We start from the raw sequence: 15,475 nt of genomic DNA on the forward strand, positions 1-15,475 counted from the left end.
AGATGTATTAAACCTCCAGGTTGAACCCGAGGGTCTGGGTACTTCCCTTGAAATAGTAACAGAAACTGGTGCATGGTCACTGATAATAATTGGATGAATGTTGGAACTTTTAATTTCTTTCAAAAGGGAGTTACTGACTAATAAATAATCTAAACGAGATTGTGAATGATGAACTGGAGAAAAAAAGGTGAACCCCTTAGTGTTTGGATGACATGAGCGCCAAGCGTCGCAGAGACCCAGATCATTCATGTACTGCTTTAGAATACTTGCAGACCGCCATGTACGCTGATTTGCTGCTGTGCTGAGTCTGTCAAGTTCAGGGTCCAAAACAAGGTTGACGTCTCCTCCTATAATGATTGTGGAGTCAGAGTTTACTCACAGTTTTTTCTTTACCTCATCAGACTTCTCTAAAAAGTGGGTCAGGCTGTTCTACAGTTTCAGACTGTGAAACTAAATCAAACATCCAGCTTTAGTACTTTGGGGAACTCGTGTCCCCCCCGGGCAGATCAGCGTCTCTGACCGTCTCTACGACCAAACGTGGAGCAGAGCTGCAGAGGAAGGTGCCGCCGGACCCAGTTCTTCCTGTCTGAATGTAAACCAGCGCCGCCGGGGTTGGGCCTGTCAGTCCGATCAGGTGTGAGGACGAAAAGTGTGCACGAGGAGCGTGCACGAAGTAGACAGAGCATCCTTCCAGCTGCAGGCGGCAGACTCTGGAGCTTCTTATTTCTCGTTATATTTAGCTGTGACCTTTCCTGCAGCCGCTCCTGTGACCTGCTGTTTTTCTGGACGTCTCCTCCTCTGAAGCTCCTCTTCCTCCTGTTCCACAAACCTCCTGATGAAGCACGAGGAGATGCAGGAGGTGGAGGCTGACGGCCAACCACGGAACAGAGCTGTTCAAGGCCCCCCAGGGGGTGAACTGCTGATGATGGGAGCTGAGGGGGAGGAGGGGGGGTTGGTTCAAACATCTGCAATGACAGGTGAAAGCTGACACGGCAAATGTTGCAGTTCCTCCAGAGACCAGTGGGGGTGTGTTGCAGTCAGAAGAAGAAAACGTGAACATTCTGATGTTTAAATATTAAAATCTTCTGATTGGTTCCTCTTCATTACAGCGGACTCACTTCCACCTCCAACCCCAACGCCGCCATGTCGGAGCCAGATCCATAAAAACGTGGATTGAGTCCACTTTCCTATGACAACCACTCTCACCAATCAGGAGTGAGCTTGTTGGAAGGCCACACCCCTACCACTGAAAGTGACTCTGGAGAATCAGTCAATCAAACGCTTTAAATGTTCGACTTAATGAGGCTTCCGATTGGTCCGTTTAGAACTCAATTAATTTCATTTACAAAAAAATATGAAACTCACATGTGATTGGCCAAGAAAAGGCTGGAATGGGCTGTGATTGGATAGAATGTTTTCAGCTGGTGACACACTCACACAGACCATCTGGACAGAATTCAGTAATCTACCCGGCAACCGGAGGATTGACGGTCTTGCTGACATTTTTACTTTTTCATTGCGTTTGGGTTTTTCTATTTTCTTTCTTCTTTAGGATCATTTCTCGTTCTTCAGCTTCAGTTTCTTTGGTTCTCAGTCAGACACCATCTCTCAGCTTCACCACATGAAGTCAAAGGAAGTTCTCCGTAGTCTGGAGAACGTCTGACATGTTCTGTAAAACAGGATAACAAAGATGGAAATCGGGCGAAAGGGGAACTTCAAACCTGAACTTTGACCTCTCTCATACCGGTAGCAGTCAGAGTGTGTGTGCGTGTGTGTGTGGTTCCGATAAGAATCACACTGTAGGAATGTGGGCGTGGCCTAACTCTTACCTTCCAGACGTGTATCTGCAGCTGCCGCCAGTCGGAAGAGCAAATCCGTCTGTGATGGACTCTGGGAGCAAAACGGGGAAGGTTTACCTGCGGCCGCACAAAGCAGGAAAAGTAAGTCCACCTGTGTGTGCTCCTGTGTGTGTGTGTGATTGTGTTCTTGTGTGTGTGCGTGTTGGCAGCAGGAGACGCCTGCTGTCATGGAGGGAAGTCCTGAGTTTGTCTTAAACTGATGTTTGAAGCTTCATGAAGCCTCTGAACACCAAAGTCTGACTTCTCAGGTGAGGAAGTCGGCGTTTGCTCTGCAGGTGAGGACTTCTGTTTGCCGCTCAGGAGGCTCCAGAGTTCTGGAGGAACAAGTTGAAACACAGCGGCGTTACCGCAGCACGCATTCCTGCACGCGCTCAGACGAAGCGTCAGGCTGGAGCTGATCCAAATCACAGAACTGCAGCTAACTTTTGGTCTTTCAAAGATTCACCAACAATGACACGAGGCTCTTTTGTTTTGAAGAAGTGGGTGTGGCCTATCCTGATGCACAGAGGACATGACTAATATTTACCTGAGTGGGACGGTTGTGGAGAGCAGTTTCAGGTGTGTGTTGGGGGGGGAGGGGTTAATGTGTGACTCTTTGGCATGGGCTGCATTCACACTCATGAGGGAGAGGCCACGCCCCCTGTGGACACAAAGCCCGCCTTCTGGCCTGGAATGAAAACAGGAGGAGTGACACGCATCCATCCTTCATCCATCATGGGTTCAGTTATTGACGTCATCTTTATTTTTTAGAATTCTTCCAGATGTTTTAGGCGGGTAAAGTCCTCACTTCACACTTTCTACGCTTTTCTCACACAGACATGAACATTTTCACATGTTTCTCTCAAAGTTTAACCCTTCATAGGAAAACAGGAAGAAGTTCAGCCGTGGTCACAAACACAGAAGCAAATTCATTACAGGAGACCGCAGTCTAACCGCCATTGGTTTGTTGATTGTTTTTGGTATTTTAATTGGTCAGCCAAAGGAAGTGGAGGCGGGATTTACTAACTATAGACAGGTGATGGCCCCGCCCTGATGCGAGTGTGACAGACGGCATTTCAGTTTGAGCTTTGGGTGGAATAAAGCGTGGCGTGCTGTAAATGTAAATGCATGACATGGGAGGGGGGGTTCAAACAGCAGATTACAATGCAATAGATTTAAGTTACTTTACAATGAATTTCAAAGGTTGATTTATTGAAATGTCATTTTTAGCATCACTGACTGCAGGGACCAGATTGTTTTCACAGTTGGAAAAATTTCTGCGTCTTTGAGCGAAGATTTGACCCCCGCCATGCACGAAAAGTCCCCCAAATTTTCTCACACCGAGGACCCGGCAAAAATGAATTAACGGCAAAGGGAACGACGCCCCATCTGTGACGATGACATCACAGCGAGGGATAACGTAAAAGAAATCAATGGGCCGAAAAACACGAATGGAGTTTAAAAAAAACGTTGTAAAGAGTAAACATGCGGTTCCCTGACCCACACGGGTCAAAACAATGTAACATACGAAGTAAAGATTGTGGGCGGGGCTAACCAAAAACCTTCTGCAAAAAGAGCCATTAGTACCAGATACAAACGAAAACTCCTCATTGGGATTTTAATTGTTCTTGTCGTGACTTTTCGGGCATCAATGGCAGGGTACAGTGGAAAAAATTTTGCAATCCAAAGTTCTAGATTTTGAATTGGCTGGAAGGCGAGTTCACAAATGTGGCGCGATCTTATAACTCATTTATTTTTCAATGGAATATTGTGAAAACTGAATGCATGCATCCATGGCTGAATATGTTTAAGTATACTGGATATGGACAAATAAGGAATGTGGGCGTGGTTAGCAAAAAACTTCCATTGCTAAGGAAATCAAAAAATTTACTTTTTCCGATTCGCCTGAAACTGATGTCGTTCTATTTGTTATCCCCAGGTGACCAAAACATGAAATAGTTGCTATGGAGATAAAATCAACAGAAAAGCCGCCATTTTGAAAATTTTTCTCTCAACTTATCACATGTAGCTCTTACCAATGTGAGACTCTTCAGCACCGTGTTTTCCTGAGTGAGTTGATAAAGCTGATCGCTATGCTGGTAAATTTAGCCACATGCAGCTTATTAGTCTTACAGAAAGAGATGAGTGAGTTAGATGTGTGTAGTGACATCTCAGCCAATAGGTTTGGGTGGTGCGTAGAGGCTGGCGGGGAGGGCAAGTAGCGCCTTTGGGCCATCCAACGCCGCTCGTGGCTTTATTTAGTTTTGCATTGTGAATTGCAAACCAATGTAAAATGCAGTTTGTTTGTTTTTAAATTGTTATTTTTAAAACTGCAAAATTTTTCTTGAGGGTTTTATGTTGAGGAACGTCACCAACCAGCTCTGATCTTCTCCTCTCTCTCCTCTCAGAAATGGAAGCCGGTGTTGTTGTCCCTGTTCCCCCCCAGCAGCAGTGGAGTGGGCCGACTGGAGATCCAGGATATGGCAGGTGAGCGGGCGAAACCAAAGACGGTTCTGTGGACGGACAGACAACTGGAAGGTTCCTGATAGAGGAGCGACAGAAAGGAAGCTGCTTGTTAAGGAGGAGAGCTAAAGCACTGAATCATTGAATCGCTGAATCGTTGAATCGCTGAATCACTGAATCACTGAATCATTGAATCACTGAATCACTGAATCACTGAATCATTGAATCACTGAATCACTGAATCACTGAATCACTGAATCATTGAATCATTGAATAACTGAATCGCTGAAGTGCTAAAGCACTGAATCATTGAATCGCTGAATCGTTGAATCGCTGAATCACTGAATCACTGAATCATTGAATCACTGAATCACTGAATCACTGAATCATTGAATCACTGAATCACTGAATCACTGAATCACTGAATCGCTGAAGTGCTAAAGCACTGAATCACTGAATCACTGAATCATTGAATCACTGAATCACTGAATCACTGAATCACTGAATCACTGAATCATTGAATCACTGAATCACTGAATCACTGAATCACTGAATAATTGAATCACTGAATCACTGAATCACTGAATCGTTGAATCACTGAATCACTGAATCACTGAATCACTGAATCATTGAATCGCTGAATCGTTGAATCGCTGAATCACTGAATCACTGAATCACTGAATCACTGAATCACTGAATCACTGAATCATTGAATCACTGAATCACTGAATCACTGAATCACTGAATCATTGAATCATTGAATCACTGAATCACTGAATCACTGAATCATTGAATCATTGAATCACTGAATCACTGAATCACTGAATCGTTGAATCACTGAATCACTGAATCACTGAATCACTGAATCGCTGAAGTGCTAAAGCACTGAATCATTGAATCGCTGAATCGTTGAATCGCTGAATCACTGAATCACTGAATCATTGAATCACTGAATCACTGAATCACTGAATCACTGAATCACTGAATCGGTGAATCGTTGAATCACTGAATCGTTGAATCACTGAATAACTGAATCGCTGAAGTGCTAAAGCACTGAATCATTGAATCGCTGAATCGTTGAATCGCTGAATCACTGAATCACTGAATCATTGAATCGCTGAATCGTTGAATCACTGAATCACTGAATCACTGAATCATTGAATCATTGAATCACTGAATCACTGAATCACTGAATCATTGAATCATTGAATCACTGAATCACTGAATCACTGAATCGTTGAATCACTGAATCGTTGAATCACTGAATAACTGAATCGCTGAAGTGCTAAAGCACTGAATCATTGAATCGCTGAATCGTTGAATCGCTGAATCACTGAATCACTGAATCATTGAATCACTGAATCACTGAATCACTGAATCACTGAATCACTGAATCATTGAATCACTGAATCACTGAATCACTGAATCATTGAATCATTGAATCATTGAATCACTGAATCGTTGAATCACTGAATCACTGAATCACTGAATCACTGAATCGTTGAATCACTGAATCACTGAATCATTGAATCATTGAATCACTGAATCACTGAATCACTGAATCGTTGAATCACTGAATCACTGAATCATTGAATCATTGAATCACTGAATCACTGAATCATTGAATCATTGAATCACTGAATCACTGAATCACTGAATCGTTGAATCACTGAATCACTGAATCATTGAATCATTGAATCACTGAATCACTGAATCACTGAATCGTTGAATCACTGAATCACTGAATCATTGAATCATTGAATCACTGAATCACTGAATCACTGAATCGTTGAATCACTGAATAACTGAATCATTGAATCATTGAATCATTGAATCATTGAATCACTGAAGTGCTAAAGCACTGAAGGACTGAAACGAGCAGAGTGAAGTATTTTTCTGAAGCATCGTTCCTGCTTTCCCTCATGAATAAGACTTTCAGAGAGGTGGATGGTTTCACCTCCACCTCAGCATCATGTGAGTCCAACCCTTTGACTGAATCTAGGACCTGGACTGAGGGACCCCGCCCCCCTGACGTTCCAAACAGGAAGTAAAATCCCATAGAAATAAACAGTCCTTCTATTGGTCAGAATAAACATTCTTGATCTGATTCTTTTTTAAACATCTTCTAGATAACCTTTTTTTTAGGATATTACAAACTGACCAATGAGAAGCTTCAATTAAAAGTGGGTGGAGCCTGTTAAGCCTCCCGGTTCTTCACATCTATTTGAAGGTTTTTTTTCCCAACACATGTTTTAAATTTCCCGTTCAGATTGACACTCACAGGAGTGTCCTTTGGTTCCTTCATCGCTGGAATGGAAACTCTTGAGGGTCAGAGGGTTTCATGTGTTGAGAGGAACCAACAAACCTTTGAGGATGTTTTTCCAAACCCGGATGGACGAATGATGTTCACGAGAGAATCACTAATTTAAAGCAGCTTTTAGGTCTCCATGTTTTTCTGCTGAGCATCACAGACGGGCGGGGGGGTGATTGGAGAATCATGTTGTGTCATGGAGAATCATGGAAGAGCAGCACAGGTGTCTACAGTGTGTTTTGGGGGGGGGGGGGGTATTAGGACCAACTCCTGAGCAGAAACACTGGGTTATGTAAGCACTGGCACCTCCCCCATTCCCACTCACGTGCACCATGAGCGCGCTCGCTTCACTGGAACATGCAGGAAGTGACATGAAGCTTTCCTTTTTTTTGTGGGGGGGGGGGGGGTAAAATTATTCATAAGAGCAAAAGAATCAATGAGAAACTGTTGAGCTGAGAGGAGCCCCCCCTCGCAGAGCAGAAGGATGCTGCACCCACTGCTGCCCCCTGCTGGTTGGTGCTGCTGCTCCAACCATCAGACTGTAGCTCTGCATCCAAACCAACCAAAACACTCCGAGGTCTTCGAGACTTCCTGGAGCTTCAGTCTGACAGAAAGCTGAAGGTTCTCTGCTCCGGTTCCGGTTCTTCTCTCTGATACAGATCCAAGTTTCTCCAGGAGAAAAAGAAATGTGAAGTAGAAGTTATCGTTGGCGAGGTGGAAAAGAGGAGAATAATGTTGTTTGGAGGGCACAGTGTATGCCAAAAAGGCACGTGAGTGGCAGACGGCGGCAGACGCTGTAAATGCTGCAGCCTCACAACCTCGGACCGTGGCCGAAATAAAAAAGAAGGAAATAAAAAAGAAAGAAGGAAATAAAAAAGAAAAGTCAAGGCAAAGAAAACGTCTAGCGCTGAACCCCCCCCCCCACACACACACACACACACCCGTGTCTGCCACGGGTGTGTGTGTGGGGGGGGGACACCGGAGCTGACCCCTCCTGATGAGAGACTGGCGGCAATAATTGGGGAATCCCTTTTAAGACGAGTGGTGACTGAGGCGGAGGGGGACACCGACGCGCCAGATGCACCGGGTGACACCCCCCAAAAGCCCACAGAGGTCCAACAGGACGGCTGGAGGAAGTGGGAACCGGCTCATAAGCCACTCGTCCTCGTTTGCCAGCAAGTCTTCTTGCTGTCTAAAGATGCGTTCACTCCGAATTCTTCCATTTGCCACATCTTCTAAGAGCGCCAGATCAGCCATTGTGCGTCATTACGCATTGTGATGGGGCATTTTATTTCCATCCATTTAATTACATCTGACAAGCTACAGATGTCGGTAATAATCCACGTGAAAATGGGAAATTGATCAGCAAATGTAATTTCTTGTTGCTTTCTGAATGGTTGAGACATACGCCATACATTGTTTTATCAAAAATAAAACAAACTAAAGGCATATGCATGAATACCATAATTCTGTAGCTTATGAAGAAATGTTTTACTATGAAAACAACTTTCCCCAGTGGACAATTAATACATCTCTCTCTATCTATCCATCTGTCTGATTGCACCTATATCTGCTCCGCCAGACGGACACACTGACGAGAATATCAGTTTTGTACATTTTTTCGTTCTGTTAACTATATTATTCATGAGGATGAATTGCACAACATGCCAATATTGCAGAACATATTTCACTTTTCTTTTTGCAAATAAGTGTTCATTTGAATTTCTGTTGTAATTTTCGTTTGATTTTTTTGTTTGTTTCACTGCTGATCGATCAAACGGGTGTTGGTGTAGCTGTTAATTGTCAGACTTGTTTTGTGAAGTCTTCATGTTATTTCTGAGAGGCAGTATTGTCATTTTCACTTTCACGTGTTTCTTCCATCTGCCGACGGTGTCGCCGTTTCTCATTTCACCCGTTTTTGTGCGTACGCCTGGGTCAGAGCTTGAAGGACCGCACATTTTCCCCTCAAGTTTGCTTTTTATAAATCTCAACTATTGCGTAGAGAGTGGCGTACGCCTTCTTTTGTGCGTACGCAACGTTTATAAATGAGGCCCTTGGAGAGCAGCTGCTGAAAGAGGCTAAACACTGACCTCTGGTGGACAAACTGAGGAACAACATTCTGTTCAAGATCAATGAGAGGAAGCCTGAACCAGAGGAGACATCCTCCAGGAAGAGCAGGGAGCTGCTGTGGGAACTGCTGTGGGAGCTGCTGTAGGAGCTGTGGGAACTGCTGTGGGAGCTGCTGTGGGAGCTATGGGAGCTGCTGTGGGAGCTGTGGGAACTGCTGTGGGAGCTGTGGGAGAGCTGCTGTGGGAGCTGCTGTGGGAGCTGCTGTGGGAGCTGCTGTGGGAGCTGTGGGAGAGCTGCTGTGGGAGCTGCTGTGGGAGCTGCTGTAGGAGCTGTGGGAGAGCTGCTGTGGGAGCTGTGGGAGAGCTGCTGTGGGAGATGATGTGGGAGCTGCTGTGGGAGCTATGGGAGCTGCTGTGGGAGCTGTGGGAGAGGTGGGAGAGCTGCTGTGGGAGCTGCTGTGGGAACTGCTGTGGGAGCTGCTGTGGGAACTGCTGTGGGAGCTATGGGAGCTGCTGTGGGAGCTGTGGGAGCTGCTGTGGGAGCTGTGGGAACTGCTGTGGGAGCTGCTGTAGGAGCTGTGGGAACTGCTGTGGGAGCTGCTGTGGGAGCTATGGGAGCTGCTGTGGGAGCTGTGGGAACTGCTGTGGGAGCTGTGGGAGAGCTGCTGTGGGAGCTGCTGTGGGAGCTGCTGTGGGAGCTGCTGTGTGAGCTGTGGGAGAGCTGCTGTTGGAGATGATGTGGGAGCTGCTGTGGGAGCTATGGGAGCTGCTGTGGGAGCTGTGGGAGAGGTGGGAGAGCTGCTGTGGGAGCTGCTGTGGGAACTGCTGTGGGAGCTGCTGTGGGAACTGCTGTGGGAGCTGCTGTGGGAACTGCTGTGGGAGCTATGGGAGCTGCTGTGGGAGCTGTGGGAACTGCTGTGGGAGCTGTGGGAGAGCTGCTGTGGGAGCTGCTGTGGGAGCTGCTGTGGGAACTGCTGTGGGAGCTATGGGAGCTGCTGTGGGAGCTGTGGGAGCTGCTGTGGGAGCTGTGGGAACTGCTGTGGGAGCTGCTGTAGGAGCTGTGGGAACTGCTGTGGGAGCTGCTGTGGGAGCTATGGGAGCTGCTGTGGGAGCTGTGGGAACTGCTGTGGGAGCTGTGGGAGCTGCTGTGGGAGCTGCTGTGGGAGCTATGGGAGCTGCTGTGGGAGCTGTGGGAACTGCTGTGGGAGCTGCTGTGGGAGCTGCTGTGGGAGCTGCTGTGTGAGCTGTGGGAGAGCTGCTGTGGGAGCTGTGGGAGAGCTGCTGTTGGAGATGATGTGGGAGCTGCTGTGGGAGCTATGGGAGCTGCTGTGGGAGCTGTGGGAGAGGTGGGAGAGCTGCTGTGGGAGCTGCTGTGGGAACTGCTGTGGGAGCTGCTGTGGGAACTGCTGTGGGAGCTATGGGAGCTGCTGTGGGAGCTGTGGGAACTGCTGTGGGAGCTGTGGGAGAGCTGCTGTGGGAGCTGCTGTGGGAGCTGCTGTGGGAGCTGCTGTGGGAACTGCTGTGGGAGCTATGGGAGCTGCTGTGGGAGCTGCTGTGGGAACTGCTGTGGGAGCTATGGGAGCTGCTGTGGGAGCTGCTGTGGGAGCTGCTGTGGGAGCTGTGGGAGCTGCTGTGGGAGCTATGGGAGCTGCTGTGGGAGCTGCTGTGGGAGCTGCTGTGGGAGCTGTGGGAGCTGCTGTGGGAGCTATGGGAGCTGCTGTGGGAGCTGCTGTGGGAGCTGTGGGAGCTGCTGTGGGAGCTATGGGAGCTGCTGTGGGAGCTGCTGTGGGAGCTGTGGGAGCTGCTGTGGGAGCTGCTGTGGGAACTGCTGTGGGAGCTATGGGAGCTGCTGTGGGAACTGCTGTGGGAGCTATGGGAGCTGCTGTGGGAGCTGCTGTGGGAGCTGCTGTGGGAGCTGTGGGAGCTGCTGTGGGAGCTGCTGTGGGAGCTGTGGGAGCTGCTGTGGGAGAGTTGCTGTGGGAGAGCTGCTGTGGGAGCTGTGGGAGAGCTGCTGTGGGAGCTGTGGGAGCTGCTGTGGGAGCTATGGGAGCTGCTGTGGGAGCTGCTGTGGGAGCTGTGGGAGCTGCTGTGGGAGCTGCTGTGGGAGCTGCTGTGGGAACTGCTGTGGGAGCTATGGGAGCTGCTGTGGGAGCTGCTGTGGGAGCTGTGGGAGCTGCTGTGGGAGAGTTGCTGTGGGAGAGCTGCTGTGGGAGCTGTGGGAGAGCTGCTGTGGGAGCTGTGGGAGCTGCTGTGGGAGCTGCTGTGGGAGCTGCTGTGGGAGCTATGGGAGCTGCTATGGGAGCTGCTGTGGGAGCTGTGGGAGCTGCTGTGGGAGCTGTGGGAGAGCTGCTGTGGGAGCTGTGGGAGCTGCTGTGGGAGCTGCTGTGGGAGCTGTGGGAGCTGCTGTGGGAGCTATGGGAGCTGCTGTGGGAGCTGCTGTGGGAGCTGTGGGAGCTGTGGGAGCTATGGGAGCTGCTGTGGGAGCTGCTGTGGGAGCTGTGGGAGCTGCTGTGGGAGCTGCTGTGGGAGCTGCTGTGGGAGCTGCTGTGGGAGCTGCTGTGGGAGCTGTGGGAGCTGCTGTGGGAGCTATGGGAGCTGCTGTGGGAGCTGCTGTGGGAGCTGTGGGAGCTGCTGTGGGAGCTATGGGAGCTGCTGTGGGAGCTGCTGTGGGAGCTGTGGGAGCTGCTGTGGGAGCTGCTGTGGGAACTGCTGTGGGAGCTATGGGAGCTGCTGTGGGAGCTGCTGTGGGAGCTGTGGGAGCTGCTGTGGGAGAGCTGCTGTGGGAGAGCTGCTGTGGGAGCTGTGGGAGAGCTGCTGTGGGAGCTGTGGGAGCTGCTGTGGGAGCTGCTGTGGGAGCTGCTGTGGGAGCTATGGGAGCTGCTGTGGGAGCTGCTGTGGGAGCTGTGGGAGCTGCTGTGGGAGCTGTGGGAGAGCTGCTGTGGGAGCTGTGGGAGCTGCTGTGGGAGCTGTGGGAGCTGCTGTGGGAGCTGTGGGAGCTGCTGTGGGAGCTGTGGGAGCTGCTGTGGGAGCTGTGGGAGAGCTGCTGTGGGAGCTGTGGGAGCTGCTGTGGGAGCTGTGGGAGCTGCTGTGGGAGCTGTTTCCTTACAGCTTCTTTCAAGACAGACATGGTGGTGGCGTCTGCAAACAGTGACAAAGCAGATGACGTTCTGATGGTTCTGCAGAGAACGTCTTTGAACTCCAGCATGAACATAGGGATGCATCCCTTCAGTAATCATACAGAGCAGAGGACGTTGCACGCTGTGCTTGACGGGGGCTATGGGCGGAGCTTCTAAGTGGGAACACCCCCCCCCTCACCTGTTTACCCGCACTCACATGAGATTCAGGTGTGAAGATCTGCAGCCACTTAGCTCACTGACCTTTGACCTGCTGTTTCCTTGCTCTCCAGGGGGCGGGGCAGCAGGTGATCTTGGTAGTGGAATCAGGAGGCACCACCCTCACCTGGACAGGAAGGTAAAGGTGGTGCGACTGTCGGAGCTGATCAGCGTCCTCAGACTCCCCCCAAACGCAGAGGCCTGTCCCATGGTGAGTGTCCGCCCTGCTGGCGACCTGCTCAAAGATCTGTGCTAAGCTCCGCCCTGCTCGCAGGAGAACATGTCTGCTTTCTGCGTGGAGAGCCAGGACCGAACGCTGGTGTTTGCTGCTCTCAAAGACGACTGTTTGGACTGGGTGGACAAGCTGTGTCTCAGCAGCTTCAAGGTCAAAAATCAATCTTCCCACTCTGTGGTTCCACTTCCTCCCGCTCACTTCCTGCTCTGATGCGTCTCAGACAGGAAACAATTCAGGAAATGTTCACGCTCACCTGGAGGAGAACCAGATCTACGCCTCTGCAGGTGAAGGTAGGACCTTCTATCTGGGTTTTCATCTCACTCAGGTTTGGTTCCTTATTCACGCTTTCTGACATAAAGGGGGCGGGGCTTACAGCCATGGAGAACTTCAGAAAATATGTGACGGACTAACCATGGATCTAAAAACGTCCTCTGTTCAAGGAGGGAATCAAGATCTGAGTTTTTATCTGGACAACTCAGGGGAACTGAGTAGAACCTGTTGTCTTGTCTTCCACCTGAGATCAATAAAGTTTGATTCAAACACCTCTGCTGCTGTTGGAGTTTGCTGAGTCATGGCTGTCAATCAAATGGCTGAGGTCACAAAAGAACCCTGGAGGTCAAAGGCAGCAGACATGTTGGGGTCACGCTGGTGTTCTCCTCCCCCATCTAGCCCGGCAGTTCTGGGTGGCGGTGCAGAAGACGGAGGCTGCGACTCGCTGTGGCCTGGAGGGCTCCTATTGGCTGGAGGTGGGCGGAGCCTCGCTGCTGCTCAGAGAAGCGCAGAAGAAGAAGCTGGTTGGAGAATGGCCGTACGAGCAGCTGAGGAGATATGGGAGCCATCAGGTACCTGACTGACCCCCCCATGCAGATTCTGTTTTTGACAGACCTCACCACTGTCATGTCCCCCCCCCCAGTCGGTCCTGACCATCGAAGCGGGTCGGCGCTGCGGTTCTGGTCCGGGAATCTTCAACTTTGAAAGCTCTCAGGCTGAAAAGATCTTCTCTCTGATTCAGAGCAGCATCAAACAGAGGGCCCCCCCCTCTGCCCCCCTGACCCAGGAGGCCCCCCTGCAGCCCCGCTCCCCCCACCCCAAAACACCCAACATGGCTGCAGCTCTGGAAGCCAAGCTGAAGATCCAGGACAGGAAGTCCCCGTCCTTGGAGGACGGCCCCCACGCTCAGGAAGACCGGGGGGGTCAGCCGGACGCCGCTCCTGCTCCCATAACGCTTATGCCCCTCCCACTGCTGCCCACACAGAACCCCCCCTCCAGGAAGGTCCCAGTCGACGAGTCAGATGGGATTTATGCTGATCCAGCTGAATGTGCCCCGCCCATCATGAGGCTCCTCCCATCCAAAGCTCTGTACATCGACCCCACCAGCGTCCTTCCTCTGAAACCCCCGGGGGCCGCCGAAAGTCCCCCCCCACAGACAGACGACCACGATTCCGTTTACTCTGAGGTACTGGACCGGGTCAGCACCCATCGGAACCAGCAGAGCGGCGACCCGAACAAAGAGAAACCAGAGGAACCCGTCTACGCCGAGCCCACGGCGGGGGCGGAGCCAGACCGTGACGGGACTGAAAGCACACCCGACCCGTTTGCCCACCTCTATGCCAAAGTCTGCAAACCAGCGCCGCCAAGAGGACCGTCCCCCGAGAGCGAGGCCCGGCCCAGTGCCGCCCCTCCCCCCACTCGTCTGACCAGAGGCGAGGAAGCGCCGGATGACGTCATCTACGAAAACCTGGGCATCATTTGACCCATGAGGTCAGAAGAATCCTTGACCGGGTTCTGCTCAGACGGATCCAGAGTTCTCCAGAACTTCAAGACTCACGTTCCTTCACTTCCTCTGCTCTGAGCGTGACCTGAGCGTGACCTTAGCGTGACCTGAGCGTGACCTGAGCGTGACCTGAGTCATGTGGTGACTCCAGATATCTGAGAAACGTTTTTTTCTGCTGAATCAGCAGATTTCTGACCAGAATCAGAGGTTTGTTGGATGTTTTTAAAACATAAAACTTGATATTATCGATTTTATCCAGTTCTGTGTCTTTGATGAATGTCAGATACATAAATAAACATAAATCCGTGTTTCAGACAAAGTTCTAGGATTTTTTTTCATTTAATACGTCTATAAATATGAGCTGAACTAGAATAGTTTTTACTTCTTCTTCCATTTTGTAATTAAACCTTTAGATTTGTCCCTCGTTTCAGACGAGAACTGAACCACTGAAAACATCTCCACGAACTTTCTGGACCCTTCTTGTATTTCTGCTGTTTGTCCACCAGGTGGAGCCAAATCTCCCTTTTCTCGGTCTTGGTGGCTCCTGGCTCCATCACTGCTTTCTCCATTTTCTCTTCCAGTGTTTGTCCCCACCTCTAAAAAGGAACTAATGATGTTTACAAAAATAAGTTCAAATTCGTTTCAAGCTCAGGTGGTTTTAACCTGCTTTTAACAATTTATTTTATTAAATATCAGTTATTTTCCTGAGTTCTTTTCCTACCAGGAACTAAGACGACTCAATCTCTGAGGCTCCGCCTTTCATGGCGTAATCCTAGAGCCGGCCTCGGTGGCGTGTCTGCATTTTGCTTACAAGAACAAACATTTGATACTTTTGCAAAGATGGATGTGCATCTTAGCGATGGTTAGATGAAGCCTCGTGAAGCGTTTCGGCACATTGCCCAAACTGTAACGGTGCTGTGTCACTCAAGGCTGACCCCTGCTGGACCGAAAACATCAGTGCAGGTAAGATCCGGTAATTGACTTCCTGGCTTCTCCTGTTATCAGACATGGTTGTGTTGTTGTCACATATCTGACGTGTTTCGACGTCACACAACCGTGTCTGATAAGTCAGTTAATAACAAAGACACTATGAACTTTTTGGAACTAAGATCCGCTAATTTTTCTAAATAAAAAAAGTTTAGACTTACATTTAAACTGACTAAAACCCGGCAAATTGATGAGGCCTCCTGCTGGTCTTTCAGAAACCCCGCCCCATCTGCTGCTGGTTACCTGGACCTGGGGCCTGTTTCAGAAAGGAGGTTCAACCAACTCTGAGGTTGAACTTGAACTCCGAGTTGGTCAATCGGGAGATTAACAACTCTGAGTTTTCTGTTTCAGAGAAGCTGATCCGAGTTAGGTCAATCAACTCTGAGTGGACTGATTCGGAGGTGAGCGTGAGCACCGCGACTATAAGAAGCCATTATCAATGGAGCGCAGATATCACGAGTCACCA

General features: G+C 49.7%; 2 protein-coding genes across 3 annotated transcripts in view; one reads left to right on the forward strand and one right to left on the reverse strand.

The window, feature by feature from the left end:
- Nucleotides 1-1,642, reverse strand: part of glra3 (glycine receptor, alpha 3) — a 50,166-nt gene extending 48,524 nt beyond the window's left edge. The window contains exon 1 of the mRNA XM_078948927.1: nucleotides 1,510-1,642. Within this exon, the coding sequence (XP_078805053.1) occupies nucleotides 1,510-1,517 (8 nt within the window). The 5' untranslated portion in view covers nucleotides 1,518-1,642. The remainder of the gene's footprint in view (nucleotides 1-1,509) is intronic.
- An 8-nt stretch (nucleotides 1,643-1,650) lies between these two features.
- Nucleotides 1,651-14,341, forward strand: LOC110014047 (uncharacterized). Of its 2 annotated transcripts, none has more exons than XM_023953829.2 (7): nucleotides 1,651-1,940; nucleotides 4,247-4,325; nucleotides 12,088-12,224; nucleotides 12,288-12,398; nucleotides 12,469-12,538; nucleotides 12,918-13,090; nucleotides 13,162-14,341. In XM_023953829.2, exons 1-7 carry the CDS (start codon nucleotides 1,806-1,808, stop codon nucleotides 13,999-14,001), a joined length of 1,545 nt encoding a protein of 514 aa, XP_023809597.2. In that variant the 5' UTR covers nucleotides 1,651-1,805; the 3' UTR covers nucleotides 14,002-14,341. The 2 variants fall into 2 exon arrangements, with proteins under 2 accessions (XP_023809597.2, XP_078805040.1); XM_078948914.1 differs by having other exon boundaries at nucleotides 1,791-1,940; nucleotides 12,469-12,532.
- The last annotated feature ends 1,134 nt before the right edge of the window (nucleotides 14,342-15,475 follow it).

The sequence above is a fragment of the Oryzias latipes genome, chromosome 1 (assembly GCF_053564925.1).
Source record: "Oryzias latipes strain Hd-rR chromosome 1, Olatipes_Hd-rR_3.1".
NCBI classification, from domain to species: domain Eukaryota; kingdom Metazoa; phylum Chordata; class Actinopteri; order Beloniformes; family Adrianichthyidae; genus Oryzias; species Oryzias latipes.

What these genes read in the sequence shown, in the direction of transcription:
- LOC110014047 (XM_023953829.2), top strand. Translation starts at nt 1,806, where the DNA reads ATGTGGGCGTGGCCTAACTCTTACCTTCCAGACGTGTATCTGCAGCTG. An exon ending in TGTGTCTCAGCAGCTTCAAG is followed by an intron (nt 12,399 to 12,468) that starts GTCAAAAATCAA and finishes GATGCGTCTCAG; the next exon opens with ACAGGAAACAATTCAGGAAA. An exon ending in CTACGCCTCTGCAGGTGAAG is followed by an intron (nt 12,539 to 12,917) that starts GTAGGACCTTCT and finishes TCCCCCATCTAG; the next exon opens with CCCGGCAGTTCTGGGTGGCG.